The sequence below is a fragment of the Argentina anserina genome, chromosome 5, assembly GCF_933775445.1.
Source record: "Argentina anserina chromosome 5, drPotAnse1.1, whole genome shotgun sequence".
NCBI classification, from domain to species: domain Eukaryota; kingdom Viridiplantae; phylum Streptophyta; class Magnoliopsida; order Rosales; family Rosaceae; genus Argentina; species Argentina anserina.
Genome location: NC_065876.1, coordinates 5,239,536 through 5,261,241, shown reverse-complemented (window position 1 = coordinate 5,261,241; position 21,706 = coordinate 5,239,536). Strand labels below are relative to the sequence as shown.

The 21,706-nt window shown below is 38.6% G+C and overlaps 5 protein-coding genes across 5 annotated transcripts; 2 read left to right on the top strand and 3 right to left on the bottom strand.

The window, feature by feature from the left end:
* Positions 1-1,560: 1,560 nt before the first annotated feature.
* Positions 1,561-2,888, top strand: LOC126795079 (GDSL esterase/lipase At3g48460). The gene is made up of 2 exons (XM_050521901.1): positions 1,561-2,190; positions 2,385-2,888. The coding sequence occupies exons 1-2, from the start codon at positions 1,561-1,563 to the stop codon at positions 2,886-2,888; spliced, it is 1,134 nt and encodes a 377-aa protein (XP_050377858.1).
* A 1,866-nt stretch (positions 2,889-4,754) lies between these two features.
* On the bottom strand, positions 4,755-7,381 carry LOC126795067 (E3 ubiquitin-protein ligase AIRP2-like). The gene is made up of 5 exons (XM_050521887.1): positions 7,053-7,381; positions 5,982-6,144; positions 5,803-5,869; positions 5,251-5,479; positions 4,755-5,129 (listed from the first exon to the last, which is right to left on the bottom strand). Exons 1-5 carry the CDS (start codon positions 7,139-7,141, stop codon positions 4,919-4,921), a joined length of 759 nt encoding a protein of 252 aa, XP_050377844.1. The 5' UTR covers positions 7,142-7,381; the 3' UTR covers positions 4,755-4,918.
* A 5,721-nt stretch (positions 7,382-13,102) lies between these two features.
* LOC126795066 (uncharacterized) lies at positions 13,103-15,987 on the top strand. Its single transcript, XM_050521886.1, has 10 exons — positions 13,103-13,273; positions 13,659-13,684; positions 13,936-14,014; positions 14,102-14,311; positions 14,393-14,515; positions 14,616-14,673; positions 14,802-14,875; positions 15,151-15,239; positions 15,312-15,384; positions 15,617-15,987. Exons 1-9 carry the CDS (start codon positions 13,199-13,201, stop codon positions 15,379-15,381), a joined length of 804 nt encoding a protein of 267 aa, XP_050377843.1. The 5' UTR covers positions 13,103-13,198; the 3' UTR covers positions 15,382-15,384; positions 15,617-15,987.
* Positions 15,988-16,142: 155 nt separating this feature from the next.
* On the bottom strand, positions 16,143-17,916 carry LOC126795042 (uncharacterized). Its single transcript, XM_050521855.1, has 2 exons — positions 17,126-17,916; positions 16,143-17,037 (listed from the first exon to the last, which is right to left on the bottom strand). The coding sequence occupies exons 1-2, from the start codon at positions 17,908-17,910 to the stop codon at positions 16,410-16,412; spliced, it is 1,413 nt and encodes a 470-aa protein (XP_050377812.1). The 5' UTR covers positions 17,911-17,916; the 3' UTR covers positions 16,143-16,409.
* A 91-nt stretch (positions 17,917-18,007) lies between these two features.
* On the bottom strand, positions 18,008-21,439 carry LOC126795027 (elongator complex protein 3). Its single transcript, XM_050521838.1, has 9 exons — positions 20,905-21,439; positions 20,178-20,247; positions 19,895-20,067; positions 19,599-19,773; positions 19,303-19,469; positions 18,870-19,089; positions 18,686-18,790; positions 18,437-18,589; positions 18,008-18,289 (listed from the first exon to the last, which is right to left on the bottom strand). The coding sequence occupies exons 1-9, from the start codon at positions 21,387-21,389 to the stop codon at positions 18,131-18,133; spliced, it is 1,707 nt and encodes a 568-aa protein (XP_050377795.1). The 5' UTR covers positions 21,390-21,439; the 3' UTR covers positions 18,008-18,130.
* Between the last annotated feature and the right edge of the window lie 267 nt (positions 21,440-21,706).

The window sequence follows — 21,706 nt, the reverse complement described above, 5'->3', positions numbered from 1 at the left end:
TCAAAAAATTTCACTTAATTTTCTATTAGATAAATATAATTTATTTCTTTGTAGAAACTTATTTAATTTCTCACATTATTAGTTTCTGAAAATTTTAAGATTGTAATAGTTATATTTTCTTAATTAGGGGTATATTTGGTCATTTTCCATATCTAAGAAATTTGATTTAAAACTTGAAAAGATATGGATGTGTATTAAGTAATTAAGGGTATGTATTTAAAACTTCTCTTTCTATTTATAGAGGAAATAGAGAAGGATGTGAAATAAATGGAAATTGACCATGTTTGTATTTGTGGAGAATTGAACTTGGATGGGTTTGAAACCTAGCAAAATAATAAACCAATACAGCAAAATTACAACATGTACGCACTCTACCTATCATTAGTTAAGTATATTCGAAATTCTTGGGTGGACTTGGTCCCCCAAACTTGTGCTTGGATCCGCGCTTGCACCCCACCATCTCCAAGTATAATTACGTACGTTTGATTTCGGTTGCTGTATGCTCTTGATCCTTTTTTACATAGCTAGTGTTTTTACGTCTTCGTTTCTCATTTGAATTCTGTTATGAGTATACTAGCTAGGCTCGGGTAACGATGTCTATGTACAACTGGAGACCCTGCTCGATCAGGTAAGTATATCAGGGTAATTTTCACGTTTTCTGAGTTTTCCCCCTCTCCCTCTCCCTCTCCCTCTGCCTTTCTTTCTTCTTATTTTCCCTCCTTCCTTCATCTATGATTAATATCAGACCAAGCGGTCCAAGCTATCTATAATGCCATGGCCGGTGGTAGTTGCAATCTTTAAAGATGAAGATTAAAGCGCCGGCCAAAGTCATAGTGAGAGTAAGAATATACATGCTGCTATAATTCATCTCAGATATGAAAGGAAACAGAGAACCATAAATGGTTCCTGCTTGTCTCTTCTCACTACCTCAGTAAGAACAGTTGAGTGTGGGCACATAACCATTGAAGGCCAACTAGTTTTAGCCTTTTAGGTACAACTTCCAACTACTAGCCCCATAGTTATAACTCTCACAGTCTCACCTCTTAAAGTAATGTCCACCAAACATTCATACATTATAGCTTACATAAAATAGAAGTAATAAAACTCCACCCCCTAAATGATAAGACATGGGTCAATTTCATCACTGGAAACCAACATGGTTACATGGGGGAAGGGTTCTATGAATTACAACCCCACTGTGTGTTACAGATATTTGCCCGTACTGTGGTAAAAATTATAGGGAAGTTTACTGAAGCTCAACAATCTTTTTCCCCAAGAAAGTGAATTATTAGAACCTTTTCATATTGCTGATCATCAAGTCTACTTCTTTACTATTAGTTAATACTAATAATAGCAACTCTGATGATTTATGATATTCATTGCTTTCAAGACTCATTCAGTGCATCCTTAACTCATCGATCTCAGTCAAAAGCTTCTTACAAAATTCATTCCAGAGAGCTAAATAGTAAGGACATGTTTGCCATTTTGAAAAAGATAGTAGCTATATAAACCAGATTGTACCTGCAGATCAGTAAAATTAAGAAACACTCTCGATCAGCAATGGCTTCTATCTCTTTCATTGGCATCAACACCATCTTCATCATCATCATCCTCACATCATCTTGTTCTGCCTCTACTCCCTCAACTAAGACAACCTCACATCCATTCAAGAAAATCTATGCCTTTGGTGACTCCTTCACTGACACAGGCAACACAAGATCTGTCTCTGGCCCTAGTGGCTTTGGTCATGTTGGAAACCCTCCATATGGTATCACCTTCTTCCACCACCCGACGAATCGATATTCGGACGGGCGGTTAGTCATAGACTTCATAGCTGAGTCATTGTCATTGCCTTACTTACAACCCTACAGAAACATAGTGAGCAATGCTTCTCGCTCCGATGCTTCTCATGGGGTTAACTTTGCTGTTGCTGGCTCCACTGCTATCAACCATGAATTCTTTGTCAAGAACAACCTTACACTCGATATCACTCCTCAGTCTATTATGAGTCAGCTCAACTGGTTCAACAAGTTCTTGGAGACTCAGGGCAGCAAAGCAGGAACTTTTGATGATGCACTTTTTTGGGTAGGGGAAATCGGTGTCAATGACTATGCTTACACTCTTGGATCTACAATACCAGGTGATACCATCCAAAAGCTTGGGATCAGTAGTGTTACTAGTTTTCTGCAGGTACAATTTCATGTCATGATTTATGTTTAAATGACGATCGTGCTATAACAGTTTGGATCTTAAAAACTTTTGGATGTATTTACTATGCCTAAACATTAACATCTAATTCTGTCGTTTTGGATATGTAATAACTAATTAGCTGTGTGTGAATATAAGTAGATGATCAAACCTTAACTATGGCTATATTGGTGCAGGCATTGTTGAAAAAGGGTGCAAAGTATGTTGTTGTGCAAGGCCTGCCGATTTCGGGGTGCTTGCCCTTGGCAATGACTCTAGCTGCTGAAGATGATAGAGACAACATAGGATGTGTGAAGAGTGTGAACAACCAAACCCACGCTCACAACCTTGTCCTCCAGGCGAAGTTGCAAGATCTCAGGAAACAGTTTCCTCATGCTGTAATCACCTATGCTGACTACTGGAGTGCCTATTACACTGTCATGAAGAATCCACGCCAGTACGGGTTCAAGGAGAGCTTCAAGGCCTGCTGTGGCTCCGGTGATCCCTACAACTTCAATGTATTTACCGTGTGCGGTACACCTTCCGCTAGTGCCTGCTCGAACCCAAGCCAATACATAAATTGGGATGGAGTTCATCTCACTGAAGCTATGTACAAAGTGATGACTGATATGTTTGTAAGCGGTAAAGCGACTCGCCCTCCATTCAGTTACTTGTTGAACATGAAACTGCGTCGTGGATGAACTGATGGACTTGTGTCATTGCTTGTAATCTCAAGACCTTATATGGTAGACTAGTAGTTATGAAGAAGAAAAACCTGAATTTTCTCTCTGCTATTAGTACCGTTTGAGAATACTTCAATTCCAATAATAGACACATCCATAAAAACATTGCTTGTGAATGTCACATGAATCCCCGACTCTTAATGTTGATTGCTCTCAATTCTAGCCTAGATCTGGATATCTATTCCGTAAAAGTTCTAGAGCATACATTTTAGATGAATGTGGCCATTTCAACTTCACAAGTATCAAGCAGAATGATAACTCCTAGGACGAAAAGGGTAAACCAGCTTCTTACAGCTGAGTAGGCAATTTAAGATTCATGAAGCATGAAATGAACAGATTCATGAAGCATGTGTGCACAAGCTGGCTATCTAATTAATTGCATATGAAGTTATTAGTTATGAAATCCCTTTTTACGCTCATGCTTGGAATAGGTTACAGTAGGGCACTATAAGCTGAATAGGACACCATCCAGATTCATGATATGTTGTTGTACATTTGCTTGACTGGGAATTGGTGATAGAAGGATGGGCTATTTCGATTGTATGATCTTGATGTGTCTCTGTTAAAATCTGCATATGACCATATAGTGCTTGAAGATGTCGATTGCCTTGTGCCTCAGCCTCTCTCATACTTGTTCTCTTTTTTAGTCTTTGTTTTGAGTTCCTTCATAATCACATTTTGTATAATTACCAATGAAATCTCCTGTTTTCTTTTGTTCTTTGGTTCCAGTTCTTTTCCATAATGCTTTTGTACAATTTCCATTCAAAATCAAGTTACCAATTATGTATAATTACCAATTTTCTTCTTGTTTTCATCTGCTTCCTTTCTTAGAAATTCTTTTAGCTTCTCTTTCTTTTCAAAATCTGTTCAATTACCAGTACAATTACCAAATGAATCGAACTCTGTATAATTACCAGTACAATTACCAATGAATCAACTCTTGTCCAATTACCAATCAATCAAATTCTGTCCAATTACCAATCAATTTTCGTTTGCTTCCTTTTCAGTATTTTTTTTTTCTGCTGCACTTCTGTTTATTTTTCCTCTTTTTTTTTTTTTTCTGGGCTGAGGCTGTGGGCACCTATTTCTTATTGGCAAGCAACTATAATACAAATTGTTAAGGACAGGGCTATGAATTGGTAGCTTGGTCAACTGCTATATTTTTTGTTACCTATGTGATTGGAGAACAAGGCCATCCTCTTCATTTGTTGGCTGCTTCAGTTTGCATTTTGCTGCAATGTTAGTTCATGGTTCTGGTCTTTTTTATGCAAAGTTAAGTGAAGATATGTTGTTGGGTTGCTGGTCAATATTAATGCCATGTTGAGGTCATCAATTTGCAAAGGAGTGTTAAATGAGAATTGCATTGTGCAGCGTAGCTTCCAAAATGTTAGTTTTCGAATTTGAATTTGTGAGTAGAAATATCAAGTTTCATAATCCTTGCGCTTGCTGCCCTGCTGCCATTGTTGATCCTCTCCTCTACTGCGTTACTGCTCTGCCGCAACCAACCAAGCCATGACAACCTGCTTCAAGGATTTTTGGGTTTTGTTTTGGGGATTTTATCTTGTAATCTGTTCTACATCATGTAATTTTGGTTGATGAGCTTTGTTCCAACCAAAATGCTTGTTACCAAGCATAGGAAGTTATGTAATGTTCTCTATTAACCAAGAAATACAAGATGTAGTCTTATGCCTCCTCTGCTCTTTTCTTTACTGGTTTGCCTTTCAATTGAATACATCCATGAATTCCTAACATGATAATGATAACTGTAATGCATTATGCATTTATTCATCTAAGCCAACAAGGATGAGGAAAGTCAGAATTGCATGCGGAAAGAGATGTCATTTATATTCATATTTCGTCTCTTACATAGAGCATGTACATTATTTTGAACAACTAGAAGAACATAGCTTTTTTCAACTTGAAAGCCTTACATGACTATGTACATGTGACAGTCGGCTACTTCACTATACATCACTTCGCATGTTAATTCATATTAGGTACTCATAGTACATTAGGAATAGAGCATCAGGGATATCTGTCGGTAGGTTGTTAATAAAAAGATAAAATCGCAACATGTCCTCCTTTATAACAGTTTGAGTGTCAACCACATCACTTCCACATGTAAGCACCCACAAGTCCCCAGAATCCACCCTCTTTATACTTCCCCGGCAAAATGGGCAAGACTCCGATCTTGTGTTCCTATAAAGTATAAGAACTTAAAGATGTGAGAATGGTTGCAAATTTTCCCCATCATCGTAAGCGCTCAAACTGGATGAGTCATGAGTCTAAAAGAACAGAAGAAGAAGACAGTGAAATATACCAGTCACGGTAGCAGTTGATGCACATGGCATGGCAGCAGTTTGGCAAGACCATTTTGGTGCAAAGCTCTAAGCAGATACCACATTCCTTTTCTCTCTCCAAGTCGATGTCAGAAAGCTTTATCTTACCCTCATATCTCTTTTTTACAATCATCTTTAGATCTTCCTCTTGGGTGATATCCACATCCAAGGAATCACCATGGAGACGCTGAAGGGATGGTAATATAACATCTGTGGAAACAAAGCAGCTAGTGATTCCCTGTCACATTGTCACTATATAGAGTTCTATACCCTTAAAGTTGAAAGAAGAAACCTATATCTGAAGTGAAACTCTTTGAGAGAATTAGAACCACAGCAGAAAAAAATGGAATTTTTTTTTTAAGAAATTACTTAATAAATTTTAATACCCTAAGTGAAGTTATGCAAGAGACACTTTTTTTTTCCCCTTTCTAAACTGTATAAAAACAAATGCGAAAAACTACTCCCTATGTAAGGATTGAACGGTGTCTTTGACAGATGATAAAGTGCCAAAATAGACAAAAGCATTTACATACTGTAGAATTGACTGGTGGTAGCTTTCCTTCCATAAGACGAGATATTTGGTCTCCCATCTGAGCTCACCTGAAGACATGAAACCAACACATTCAGAGCTTGGACCGGATTCTATTAGATGAAACTGTTAGCAAGTCTAATTTAGTTTAGGAACATGTGAACAATTAAGAAGAAACCAAACCTTATATATAACTATGTCAAAAAGATTCAAGTAACTCGCAAGTAAACATGATGACGAGCAATCAATCCACTGAAGCAGAAACAAGAAAATCGGTGCCAACTGAGTGTAGACCAATTTCATTTGAAGAAACGTACCACCCTTGCTCCTTGGTATGGAAGCTGCCCTGCATACATATTTCACTCAAGTTATATCAAAGGTCACTGAAAATCAGATTACTCACAGAAGAATCATCTTCTAATATTCCACAGATTATAATAACAAAGTTAACAGTTTAACAAAATAAGGTAAGCAGGGACATGAGCCTCTTAAAACTTCACATGGTTATGCTTCTAACTTTTCAAAACACTTTGTAAAATCCTAGCATTGGTTCAATTCTAATGAGCAGCAAAGAAACTAACAACAACTTGCTGATTAACTTGCAGCTGAAGCCAACAGTATGTCAAATCCACTTTTTCTAGAAGCCAACAGTAAATCATAAATCAAATATTATGAAAGATCGTAAACTCTGGATGGAACTAATATTTATCTATACAAAGATTAAATCTTAAAATTGTGTCAAAATACTAAAGTTCATCTAGCATGACTGATGATAATGAAAGCAGAAACAAAAAGACTTCAGATATTCAGATACACGTTATTCATTCTTCTGTTCCGTGGTCTGTAGATAAACTCTTTCCTATATATAAAGCAAGACTGAGTATTTTAGAGATTAAAAAAACAAACAAACTCTATCTGATATTTTCTTTGTCAAAAAAAAAAACCCTCTCAACCTCAAATTAGTAAACCATGAATATGGAAAGTTGAAAACCAACCAATCAAACAAAACAAAACAAAATTAACAGAGACAAATTGAAAATGCAGAACAGTTGGCCCTTTTACACAATGCACAGTTGGCATTCAGCCCCAAAATAGTAAAATGCAGCACACAGAAATAACATTACATAAATAAGAACAGAAACCCAGAATCCCATCACTGATTTATGCATTCCTTAAACCCAATTTCAGAGGATTAAACCCAAAAGCTAAAAGATCAAATTACAGTAAGATTAAAATGAAAAGGGGTCGACTTACAGCATATTGGCATGCTGAATATCAGCCTCAAGAACCTTGAGAGAATCCTGATAAGAGGGCCTAGCAGCAAGTTGTTCATAATAATCCATTTTTTCACTCAAATTTGCAACCTTTGAAGTTTAAAGTTTAAACAACAAAACCAGAAGCAGAAAGGGAGATGATCAAAAGAGAGAAGAAACCCAAGAGTTGAGAGAATGCAAAAAGGAAAATTCTAGGGTCTAAAACAAAGAAAGGTCAGGTCTTTGGAACCTAGAAGTAGACCTAATCTCCACAAACACTTATAAAACACTTGGTCTTTGCATTGGGGAGGTTCTGAAGATAAAAAGAAAAATTGGTTTATATGTTGGTGGCATTTGTTGATGATTAGGTTTTATTATCCACTTTTAAGTTTGAGTTTATTGACTTTCTAGACTTTGGTGCTTGACTGCTTTGATTGCTTTGGTTGAGTGGTTATCAGGTTGGTATTTTTCTTTCTGCTTCCAATCACAACCGTCTATTTGGTCAGAGAAATGGGGAAGGTACATTACAAGCAATGTGACAAAGAAATGACCACTTTGCATTGGTTTATGCTCCCTTCTATCTGGGCTGGGTCAAGTTCTAAACCCGTTATATACACCGGGTCAACTTTAGGAGATTCCATATGGGACCCCTGAATATGATTCCACATTTCCACCGGACATCATCGGATTTCATATTCCATTCCCGTTCTGTGGTATAGATAGAGATGTTCTTTTGTATTTGGTCGTTTAGGATTTAGCCGTTTAGCGTTTATTTGCGACTATTATTGGTGCTATGATGAGACATATTTTATCATTTGCTTATCAAGACCTCATCAAATGGAATTTCATCAAAACTGATTCAGTGCCACCAAAGCAAGTGTAGACCAAAACTCGTTTGGTATTACAATGAGAAACATGCAGGTACAAAATTCAAGAGGTCTTGTTCTCGCAGTTTGTATCCTAACTTTAGTCCGTATAACCCGTATAAAAACCGGGGTTAAGGTCAAGGCCAACGGTGCGCTGGCTTATAACTCTCTGAAATTTAAGTTAAATTCCAGTGCGGAACTCAAGTTCATAGGTTAAGGACTTAGGAATACGTTACCATTTTTTGAGAGATTTTTGGGTGTTTTTCTAGTCGCAGTAGGGGAAGCACTGCTTCCCTTTCCCGATGTGGGAAAGTGTGCCCGTACAGTGTGTTTTTACTGTTTTTGTGAGCTACTCTGGGCGGCGCCTGAGCCGAAGGCAGAGTGACCTGACATGTCGAGTTAGCACCCTGCATTGCTGACCTTTCAATACTTTAGTGTATAACATTGTGTATTGATGAGGTAAAAACTTCAATACTTCTTATCAACCATTGGCGTAGCTACATGGAGCTGAAAAGGGTCAATTGAACCATCTTAGAGCATTTCTAACAACTCCTCTAAAACTCAAATAATCTCTATTATAGAGTTAAAATTTTCAATTTTTAGCTCCAACAGTTCCTTTAAAACCGTCATATATACAAATATGTACTGGCAAATGGCAGCCCATGAACATACTCAACACACTGGAAAGGTATGCTTCTTTTTATGGAAGGAAAGCCAATTTAACATATTTTGCATACCTATGAAGGACCAATTGTGATAGATAAGACAAGGAATGACTAAATTAAGGAGATACTAAGAAGCTATATAACTGCATTCATTCTTTGTTGGTATTTGTTTCTGTGACATCATTCGGTGTGGCATTGCAGGAGCTCCGTAAGGATGGTTTTGATCTCGCTGAAGCTAGATACACAGAGCTTAAACCAATTCTGGATGAGGTAGTCACTTTGGTCATGTTTCTCAGGGTTTATATACTCGTCTTCCTGAAACTGGAACATGTAGACTGAATTTGTTTCCCTAATTTAAAATTATTTTTGTCTATGTTGCAGCTTGCCATATTAGAGGCAGAGCAGAAGGCTGAAGAGCAAGAGGCTGAAACTAGTACTAGTGCCAGGAAGAGAGGCAAGAAAAGATAGGTGATGAGCCTCGTCTTAGAAACGTCAATCAGCTCCTACAATTTTGGTTCTAAAATTATATGAATTGGTGCTTACGCGTACTCATTTTGTTATATCAAGTGTATTTGAGAGTATTGTAAAATACGATAGGCAACAGTTAGAATCGTAACTTGTTTCACTCGAATCACATTTATGGTGGTAAACTTGAGTACTGAACTTACCTCTGTTCCTCAAATTTTCCTCGCAACTTTCTGGAGATTATAAGACAGACCTTGATTGTTGACAAAGATGCTATTCAGTGACAACTATCAAGTTCATCCAACTATGAAAGCATCCTCAATGTTTTTGTCAGTGCTTGATGAGGAAACGGATGAAGCATTTGATCAGAAAGAAAATTGATCTGTAATTCATTGGTCAAACTCTAAAAACTCACTTATAATGTTATTCATCAGTTTTAATGTTGCTCAAAAATGATTTCAAAGATTATATGACTTCTGTTTTAAGACATAAGGAGACAGGGTCAAAACTTGGATTACAATCGACGAGTTAATTATCATGTCTGAAGGGTATAATTCATCTAATGAAGCTTACATTGTGACTTGTGAGCCATGGATCCTCTCTCATTCTACTGCAGTTAAACTCTAGAAAGCAGTTTCAGATGAGTAGACACATTTTGATTAATTCGTTCTTTAATCAGGTCCAGTATCAATTTTTTGTTACTATTTGCGACTCAAAGCATCTGCCTTTGATTCAGCTTGTGCTCTTCTACCCACTATATGCATGCCTTCTGATTCTTGACCAATGTTTGTCTTAGGCAGGACAAGGTGGACAAATTGGATGGTTAGTAATACTTTCTCCGAATCTAAGTTTACTTGCTTGGTTCAGAAAGAAGTCTCCATCAACTTGTGCTAATTACACTTCATGGAACCAATAGCATACGGAGATTAGATTATATGAAGATTATGGGAGATTTGGTCAAGGAAAGGTTGCCCTGTTTCACCGAAGAAGAGAAAAGCTATGTCAAGGGATCCTTGTTCTCGTTGGCATCAACTGTTTTATACCACATGATATAGCAAAAACGCTCCAGCATGTCTACGAACGCTTTTACTAAATCAAGTGAAACAAGTATGCTCCATACTTACCAGTATTGCTTGCCATTTTTTTTGGGTATTAAACACGCATAAAAGTAGTCACCGCTTCTGATACCAATGTTCTAAAAATCGTCGAAAGCAAAATAAAATATTAAAAAAATCAGCCATCTATCCAGTCTAGCCGACGCTTAGGCATTACATGGCAAGTGTTTTAGGGTCTAGCGGCCGCCAAGGTGGTCTAGGACTCTAGGCAAGCCAACTCGGGTTTTGACAATAATTTTTTTTTTCAAAAATACTAAAAAATAGTGACAGAGGATTTTGGAGTAGAAGAATGTGAGATTTAAGTTTGTATTTTTTGGGCTTCTTATAAAAAAAGCCTATTTTAACACATGAAATAAGAAAAAAAATCACCTAAATTTTGGAAATTAGAAAAAAGTCTATTTAAAAAAACACTTAAACTGTTACCCATGAAGTTTATTAAAATTACATGATGCCATTGCATTTTCTATCTCTCCCTAAAAAAAAGAAAAAAAAAAAAAGAGAAACCAACATAGATGCAGGCCTCGGCGATGATGATGAGGAAACTGTGGAGCAAAATGAATCGATCGCCGGAGGAAGACCGAAACAACGTCGGTGAAGAGAGGCGATCAGAGATTTCGTGTGGCCGGTCAACGAATTGAAGAGGCTGGTGAACGACTCTTGATCCTCCATCGATCTCCGACGGCAAAAACCTAGATGCGTCGATCTTCGATGGTCGGTGACACGCAACAGTGCTAGTGGTGGTGAATTGTAGATTTCTCCTGGTGTGCGGTGCGCCGTCGCAAATCGAGTTGAAATGGAACCGCCGTTAAAGCTCCATAACCAAATTGACATCCCTGCTCCTCTGCTAGTACTTCAGATGTGCTCCCGCCGACGCAGATCCAAAGCCTCCGTCCCCCGCCTCATCACCCAGCTTGGCGTTGAAGTTTCCAAGGTGTTGAACAAGAGCTTCGTCCACTGAACAAGAGTTGTTTCTGATGCAGCAGTTGCCGGAAAAAATAGCTAGATTGGAGGAGATGTATGATATGGGTGCTTATAGCAATTTTGGGTGCCCATGTCAATTTTTTTCTTTTTCGTTTCTTCGGTTCTTTAGGAACGCGTTGCCAGAAAAGATGTCGAACGAGTTTACAGCTGCTGCTATCACATTGTCTGTCACAATATCTATCACACTACCTGTCACAGTAGAAAGTTAGTGTGGCATGTAGTGTGATAGATAGTGTGACATGTAGTGTGATAAGTAATGTGGCTGGGGGTGTGACATCACATTTGATATTCGTAGTTTGCATATTTTCGTAGTCGGAAAATATGTTGAACGAGTTTACAGCTGATGCTATCACAGTAGCTATCGCATTGTCTATCACATTAGCTATCACACTACTTGTCACATCAGAAAATCTAGTGTGACATGTAGTATGATAGATAGTGTGATAGATAGTGTGACAGGTAGTGTGATAGGTAATGCGACTGGGGGTGTGACATCACATTTGATATTCGTATTTTGCATATTTTCGTAGTCGGAAAATATGTTGAACGAGTTTACAGCTGATTCTATCACAATAGCTATCGCATTGTCTATCACATTAGCTATCATACTACTTGTCACATCAGAAAATCTAGTTTGACATGTAGTGTGATAGATAGTGTGACAGGTAGTGTGATGGGTAATGTGGCTGGGGGTGTGACATCACATTTGATATTCGTAGTTTGCATATTTTTGTTGTTGGAAAAGATGTTGAACGAGTTTATTACTATCACAGTAGCTATCACATCGTTTGTCACACTAGCTATCACACTTCTTATCACAACAGAAAGTTAGTGTGACATGTAGTGTGACTGGGGGTGTGACATCACAGTAATTTCGATATTTGGACCATATGAGTTGACTTGGGAAGTTCAAGATCACATAACAGACAAATGTTTGTTATTTATTAGTCATTCTTCTTATTCTTCTTATCAAAACATATTCACATAAAACAGTGTGATATCGAATGTGACAGCGAGTGTGACAGTAGGTGTGACATGTAGTGTGACAACGAGTGTGATAGGTATAGTGACACCAGGTGTGATATGTAGTGTGACAACGAGTGTGATAGCAGGTGTTACAGCGGGTGTAATAGGTAGTGTGACAGCAAGTGTGATAATGAGTGTGATAAGTAGTTTGACAACATGTGTGACAGTAGGTGTGACAAATAATGTGACAGATAATGTGATAGGTAGTGTGACATCGGCAGTTAGTGTGATAGCGGGTGTGACAGCAGATGTGACAACGAGTGTGATATGTAGTGTGACAATATGTGTGATATGCCTAAATGAAATGTCTAAATATGCGAAATTATATTCAAATTCAAAGAAGATAGGTATGAATATGCTTAGAATGAAGAGAATAACTAGAAATATGGAATATTGAGCTCGGATTTCACCGGAATTGCTTAGAGCACCGTCATTAACCGCGGTAACCCCTTGCAAGGGTTGCTACACCTTGTACGGCAGTCGGTTCCTAGTGGATAAAATATCAAATGAAAGAGGGGAGAAATATCTTTCTAACGATATCAACCACTCTCAAATCTATCATTGAACAACAAAGTTATAGTTAAAATTAGATAAATAAAGAAAAATAATATGAAGAAAAAAAATTATTCAGAAAATATTAAAAAAATGACTATTTTTTAAATTGGTTCCAAATTTGTTGATTATATTTTAATTAATAATCAATTGAAATGATATTTTCATAATCGAGAAATAAATTGTGACATTTTTTATAATTTATGATGAGAAATTGTGCCTATTTGTTTTCTAAATAATTTGTTTAAATTCTTTTTGAGTCCTCGAATCAAAATAAAATAAATATTTAAACAAAAAATTTGATGAAAAAGAAAAGGCACGGGGTTATATTATTATCGACCGGGGAGTTCCGGTCTTTTACTACAGCTTCGATCTCCAAGAGTACACAACACTCATGTTTCTGTCGTCCTTTTTAAAGGAAACTCAGGTGCTCTGAAGCTCTTCCAAGTTCCTGTTGTCAATCTCTGACTGAAGGACATGAAGTACACGACGAGCCTATTCGTTTTGATTCTTTTCCTGTTATCGTTATCCTGTTCTGCCCAGAAAAACCAGGTACCTCTTCTCATCCATGTTAGCTTCAGTTTCGGCTATTGGATTATCGCCTCGGTTATATTGGGTGATAGTTATTAGAACACGCAACAGAGAAATTCACAGACTGGAGTAAAGTTTGAGACTTTTGGTTTTTATTTCAATGAAAGATTGGATTGTGGAAATTACGAACTTGGTTGAACTGAGCAAAGCAGAGAGCCAGAGACTTTGATCACAAACAGGGTTTGGTTTGGAGCATCAAAGAAACTTGAATTTACCTTAATATGCATAGATCAAGCCAACTTGGCTCAGTTTGGTTCTTTCATATCATGATGCATATTACCATACAAGTATATATTATGCTATCTGGACATCAAGTTGACGTTGTTTTCTGCATTTTGTGAACCAGGACTCTGAAAGCTTTGCAGCTTCAAGGTAATTTTTCTTTTAATTTTGTTGGTCAATTTGCCAGTTTCTTTTGCTATTCGTTATTGGGGATTTATACGGTCAAATTCAGTAGTAAAGTTGGAAGACACAAGTAGGGAATAAATAAAAAAGTTGGATTTCTTCTTATTCTCTTCAGTATGATGCAAAAAGTTGTGATCTTTTAACATAGCATTGCTGGTGTGGTTATAGTTTACGTGCTAAGGTTGACCTCATTATATGTGTGTCAATTTTGTTAAAAGGCTTCTACAAGAAGAAGAGCGTCATGAAATACATTGTTCCAGAGAAAGAAGTAGGGCGGCATGGAAGATTATTGAGGAGGTATGGGAAAAACACCGAGTGGTTTAACAAGGTTGTACCATGTTTGATTGTGTGCTAAATGGGAAACTGTGATTGTGTCTTCTGTAGTATTTGATGCCATTTGTGAAAAAAGAACGCTATGAGATCTCAAGTAAGTGTCGCCTTCATCCTGATAATGACCTATTTAGGGATCAGGAACAGCACAAGATTCATTTGGATATAAATGAATGGCAGTGCGCATACTGCAAGAAGAGCTTCCGTGCCGAAAATTTTCTTGATCAGCATTTCGACAGCAGACACAACAATCTTCTGAATGTAGTATGTATAACGTATTCACTTGCTGTATTAATACCGTTGTGTTAATCATGTTGTTCACATTACAGTATTCATTGGATGCAGAGCGGAAGCAAGTGCTTAGCTGATCTATGTGGAGCTTTGCATTGTGATGCTGTAATGAATACCCAGTCAAGCAAAAAGAAGTGCAATCCTGAAGCTACTGCAAGGAATCGCCACCTATGTGAGGTTGCCACACAGTACTTTAATTGTTTGGAAATTTCATTCCACACTACATTATCTTGCTTTAATCTTATTTTGTTTTTTATATATTTATTTTCCAATGCAGGGTCTTGCTAATAGCTGTTTTCCATCCAATCATGGGCCCTCAGCACACCGTCTTAATGGTTCTCTTCGTTATTAACATAAGCTCTACTATCTTTATTATTATTATTTTCTTTTGCGGTTCCCTCCATATCTCTTGGTAATACAGTTATACTTGTTTTACTGATGCTTTTGTTTTGATGTATTGTAGAATTGTTCTTGCACCAGTTCTGTCATCCTCACACTTGCTCGGGAAAGCAGAAACCCTTTTCTAGAGGAGGACAGGTAAACTTCTGTTTCTTATTGCATTAGATTTTGCGAGCAGGATCCTCTATGAAAACTTTCTTTTTCTACATTATAAATGCCTGGTCATGTCAAAAGTCAAAATATATTTGCTGTACACATGCACATTGTCTATATACTAGCTCAATATTTGGTGCAATGACTGGGTTTTTTTTGTGCCATTTTGGTATCTTCTGCCTTATTATCCAAGCAGTGTGTTGCACAGATTATCTGTGATCAATAATCATTTGGTTACACTGTCTTCTTTGTTTGTGCAGAAGCAAGTACATGTATTCTACCTGGCTATTTCCATACTGACTCTGATGCTGCTCCCTATTTTCTATGTGATTCTTTTTTTACACCAAAGGTACCTTCGGGCCACTTACAATTGTCATCTACATTATGCGGAAAAACTTCCTGATTATTATGTAATTTGCAGAGAGATGAGAAAGGGAACCCAAGAGCTCAGACGGATCCCAAAAGATGCCCTAAAAAAGAAACCCTCGTAGTCGGTAATCTATATGCCAGTTTATGTATTCTATGTTAATGGAAAATATAAATAATAATCTTAAAAGTTGGATCAATGACTTCAAGATGCCTTTGGTACTTGGTGTTATAACATTGGCTGCCAATTTTTTTGGTTGAAGAATCCAAAAATATTAGCTCTAATTTTTGATTCTGTGTTAAATCGAGCAATTCGTAACATTAGGTTCTAACTATGTTTTTTCTTGTGTTTTAAACCAGGATATCAGAATGGATTAGTTGAGCAGATCTAGGATTGCATGAGTAAATGGCTAAACTTGCCATCGAACGAACATATGACATTGTAAATCTGCATGTTGACACACATAGGAGATATGGCACCAGAATGCTGCAACAGATGACAAATTCAAGATCAGCATTTTAGAAGCTCCAGATCTGACCCTCTCTTAATAAAGCCTCTGGTGGTTGATGATAGAATTAGCTTTAGATAGTCTTTTTCTTCGATAACCTTACCACTTAACATTTAGAGTGACTATGATCTATCCTTTGCCAAACTTTGCTGTCATTGTTCCTCATCTATTTATGAGTAATGAGGATGAGTACATTGTTTTTGGTCCTGTGGTTTTGCATTTCAAAACTTGATTACCATGCATACGAACTTGCATTACAATTTATAGTAGGAGAAGCATCTTATGAGTAATAAAACATCCTATAAGTGCTTTCTAAAAAAAAAAATTCCTATAACTGCATGTAAAAGAAAAGGCAATCTCATAATGAGGTAGACCACAACAACTCGTGGTTCAGTTGATCTTAAGCTAATCATGTTTGATTAAATGTGTATGGATGTTCACTTATCAGACCCAAACTCGAAGATCCTATATCTGCTATACCATTTTCATTTACTGCGGTCCGAAATAGCTGGGTGTTGAATTGTCTTTTGATGTTATGCCATTATAGGAAATCCTTCAGAGTTCAGAATAAGGATAGTCTTCAGGAGTTGGGACTACTTTCCCAGTCTTCCACCAGATGCTACAGGTACAAGCACTCACTTGGATTATGGAGATACAACTGCAAATGCAAGGGATATCAATTCATTCGATAAAAGGAAACCATCTGGATCACTTAGACGAATGTAGGCAATACTTCTCTCGATCTCTTCTTTGTCTTGTGTGAAGGTGTTCAGTTCTTCCACATTCATGGCCCTTCTCTGCTCACCCAAGAAAACCACATGCCCACTTTCAACATAAGGTTTATAAACCTCGCAAAGAGAAACAACAAGGGAGCTACCATATGCCTCTCCAAAACTCTTCAAATCCAGACCTCTTGAAGTTCTTAGAGAGAGCATAACAACATCCATGGCCACATCCTTAGCATCAATATGTTCACTCCCACCACATTCCACCAACCCATTTTCCAATTTCTCCACATAACCACTGTACTCTTTCATCATTTTGGGTCTCGAAAACCTCACACCGCCAACATGGCTAGCAGCGCCGAGGCCAAAGCCATAGAAAGGCTTGTTCTTCCAGTAAGTTTGATTATGCTTGCACTGAAACCCGCTCTTGCCATAGCTGCTAATTTCATAGTGCTCATAGCCAGCATCAGAAAGCATCCGAGACGCCATTCTATAGAACTCAGCAGACCGTGTTTCAGACGGCAATGGGAACTCCCCTGGTGTATACCTGCAAAACATTTCAACTTTTCAGTTTTTCATATCACATTCATCGTCATAAAAGCTAAAACTGGAGACTTGATCAAACTATTACTTACAATCTCCCGAATTTCGTGCCTTGTTCCACTTGCAAATCGTATACTGATACATGCGGAGGCCGAGCTTCGATTGTTAGCCTCAAGCTCTCTTCCCACATTTCCGGGGTCTGGTGAGGCAGAGAAGAGATAAGATCCATACTCCAATTCTCAACCCCACACGACCCGACAACCTCAATAGCCTCATAAACCTCCTTAATACCATGAGCTCTCCCACAAGACTTCAACAACTCATCTTGAAAAGCCTGAACTCCCAACGACACTCTATTCACACCCAACTCCATCATCCCCTTCATTTTCTCACCATCAAAAGTCCCGGGGTCCATTTCCATAGATACCTCAGCATCCAAGCTCAGCCCGAATCTCGACCTCAGAGTCTCCAAAACGGAAGAAACAAGCTTTGGGGGCACAAGAGACGGCGTGCCGCCTCCGAAGAAGACGGTTTCGAGAGGCGGGTGGGGCTCGTGTTGTGCTTTTGTGGCGTTGATTTCACGGCACAGGAGTTGGACATAGTTCACCATTCGTGGGTCGCCCTCTTGGGATTGGTTTGAAGGAGGAGAAGAGCCGAGGGCGATGATGGTGAAGTCACAGTAGTGGCAGCGTTTGCGGCAGAAGGGGAGGTGGACGTAGGCGGAAGTAGGAGGTGGACGAGTGGCGAGTGAGGCATTTCGTCGAACAGGTGGTGGGCTTTGTGTGAAGGCTCGGAGAATGGTGGAAGGTGATGGTTTTGGGAGTCTCGGTTTGGCGGGAATGGTTGAGAATAAGGGTGTGAAAGTCGACTTAAGCATGACTAACGGCTGGGATTAAATGAGTGTGATAAAAGACTCATTATATAGAACAAATTTGTAGACCGAGCCGAATTGATGTGTGTAATGGGCAACAATAAGTGAAACACACTAGATATTTCTGACGCAGTAAAACCCATACACACTGATTGGTTTATCTGAAACTAAAATTCAATTCGGCTGCTGATGTTACAAAACTGTGTTACACCAAGTCTTGATCTAGTTATGCAAGAAGTTTAACCATGTAAGGCCCTTCAAGCTCATATCCTAATTTCCTATAGTAGTGACGAGTTCCTACTCCTGAAATGACAGCAACCTTTGTCGATCTGTGCTCCCTTCTAGCAATTCGTTCGGCTTCTTCCATCAAAAGTGTACCATAGCCCTGTGAATTAATCGGACCATATACATGTCAGAGAGAATATATACACTCTTATAATCTCAAGTCATTAAAAGCAACAAACATGGATATATATTCCCAAGTGGTGATCCCAACAGTTGGTTTGTATCAGTTGATGTAGAAGAAACATACCTGGTGTTGCAGCTTGCCAGCATCCCGCCCATGAACTGGAACAGCAGTCCCATAAACATGGAGTTCACGAACAACAGAACACTTTCCCATGAGTTCAGGACAGGTAGTATTTCGGCCACATTTTCTTAATCGCAACAACCCAACTAGAATATCCTGTGTACAATACAGCGATAAATAAGTTATTTGCTCACTCAGAATGTGCAAAAAGCAGAATTGAATTGACCATTCGTGTGTGAAGTGAGGGAATACCTGGCGTGTATCTTCATATGAAAGAAATGTTTCCCAACCTTCATTTGCTGTATAATCACGGCGAACAAGTTCAACTTCATCTGGCTTTATTTGGTGATGTATGTCCTAATATAATCATAAAAGGTTTAGTAACAATCAAGGAGAGAAATGAGGAGAGGGAATTCTACTTCATCAATCAAAGTACCTGAATCCCAGCCTCTCGTGTTCGAACATCACGACACTTTAAGCCCAAGTCTTCCATCCGAGCTAGAGCTAGCTCTCGAAGGTTTCCTTTCTCAACTCCAGAAGTAACTAAAGGCATTGGAATGTCCCTCTGAACTCTATAAACACGTGTCCAAGGGGGTACCATGGCTAGGATCCTGGCTACTATGTCCACAAGTTGCTCAGGTGGATAATTTCTATACCTGCAAATAGATTGTACGACTAATCATATCTAGCTCAAAATGTAACAGCAGTCATTATTTTTTTTACAGGTGTGGGCGTGTGGCATCCTAGACTTTAAATCTCATAGTATGAAGCTGAAGTGATTTCATATTGGCCTACATCTAACTTACAACACCAAAATGGGGTAATCAACTGTTAAACAGTTATGCTCAAAACTAATAATAAAATCGTACCTTCCAGTTTTCCACAGCTCATAAAGTCCAGTTCCACGGATGACAAGTGTTGGATAAATTTTAAGTCCATCTGCTCTGAACAAGGGGCTCTCAAAAAACTCTCGAAAGCTTTCCATGTCTCTCTCAACCCCTACGTTTGGAAGATCAGGCATCATGTGTGCAACAACCTAGAGCAAAAGCATTGCAATTATCAGAGTGAAATACAAAAGTAAATCAACCTGAAGGACTAGAAGACACTGCAACTTGAAACAATATATATTTTAAAATAACAAGTCCCAAATGATGCTAGGACCAACCTTGAAACCAGCATCCTTTGCCAAGCAGAAACAATCAGCCACTGCAGCTACTGTATGACCTCTATTAGTGTCACGAGCCACATCCTCATATGTACTTTGAACTCCAATCTCCAACCGTGTGCAACCATAAGTAAGCATCTGTCTCAAGTGTGGCCCAAGGCAGTAATCTGGCCTCCTGCAAGAACAAAATTTACAATCATCTCAGACAACTTTATAGACTGAGCAGATCAAGTAATCCACAAACGGATGCAGCAATGAGAATTAACATCTTTAAAAAGATTAAACACAAAACTCACGTTTCAATGGTCATCCCAATACATTTAGTAGCTCCATGCTCAGAGTAGGCGACTGCCTCTTCAACATTGGCAGAAGTGTGGCCAGATAATGCATCATGGAGATTTCTAATAAAGTAATCACGATAATCTGCTGGCAGTGACATGAATGTACCACCCATTAAGATGTATTCAACCTGATATTAAAAAACATTGCCGTTAACAAAAATTGACTAGTATTTCATCACGCCAATCTTCAAAGCCAAAGTAAGTTTTTTAAGCTCTAAACAGGAAACAGGGGCCAAACCTTGTCGACACTGTGACCCAATCGCTTCAGCTGATCTATCCTGCCTCTAGCCTGAACATACGGATTGTATCTACAAAAACACACAAGAATGTATTAAACACCAGACACTAGTAGCTGCACTAAAATCAATGCGTAATTTGAACTTGCATCTTATTTCGGATTTACAGACACTTTGTAGATAAAGATTCGAAATAAGCAGCTTCCCAATGATCAAAATCCTAAACTGGCCTCATTATTGAACCACGCACTACTCCATTGATTATATAAACTAAAACACAGAAGAAATATATTACAAAGAAGATACTAGTGACTCCACTAAATTCGATGTGCAATTCTATTATGCATCTTAATTCGAATTTACAGTAAAATTTGTAGAAATGAATATAATCACTCACAACAAAAGCTCTCCACCAGTAAGATCAATAAAGCTACAAACTTTTAACTTGTACATCAAGATTGAAACACATAACCAGACACTAGTAACTCCACTATAGTCAGATATGTACTTTGAAAATGCAGGTTATTTCGAATTTACAGTACAATTTGTAGATTGAAATTCTGAACTAAGAAGCTTTGTTTATACCAATGATCAAAATTCTAAACTGACCTCAATTATAATTCCACACTCATTACTCCATTGAGTCATAACAAAGCTCTCTCTTTGATACAGTAAAGCTACAAACTTTAAACTTCTACATCAAGAATGAAACCCTAATTGAAACCCTACCTGGCTCGAATGGCGCGCATGCTAGTAGGCTCGTATCCAGTATAAGACTGAGTACTGTACTCAAAATCCGAGTCGGGCCCGCCGGGGCAGTAGACGCAAATATTCCCGGTGGTGGCGATGTGAGGGCACCGGTGAGGCTTCGACATCACGGCCACGACGGCGATTCCGGAGGCGGTTCGGACTGGCTTGGCTTTCAGCTTGGGGAGCAGAGCCTCGCGGTCCGACTCCGGAAGCGCGGCGATCATCTCCACCAGCTTCGGCGCGCGTGCGAGGCCGTACTTGCGGCACGCGGCAGTTTTGAGGGCGTTGAGGTCGACGTTTTGGCCGCGCCGGGAGAGGTCGACCATGGAGCCGACGATTTCGGCTATGGCACGGACGCGGGCCTCTTCTTCGGATAGTCCATGGGCTTCGAACCCGCCCCGGCCCGGACGGGGTTGCTTACGGATGGGATCGGCTGCCGACGCCGCCACCACCGCTGTCGCCATGAGGAAGTTGAGACTTGAGATAGAGGAGAGAGCAGTATCAGCAGTGCAGTGGAGAAACGAAAACAAATGACGGCGTTTGATAGGATTCAGACTTGTTTTTCTCTTTGTTACAATTTTTTTAATTTATAAAACCATCCAAAATAAAAATAAATTAATAATAACTTGGACGAAATCTAGAACATGGGCAGTCCCCGGTGGAATCCCATACCTAATTGAGAGGAAATAAATCTGTCGCCTATTTTATTAGGTTTAAATCATAAATATGTCCATCACTTTAAATAAATGTTAAATGTTAATTTGTTAAGAAAAATGACACT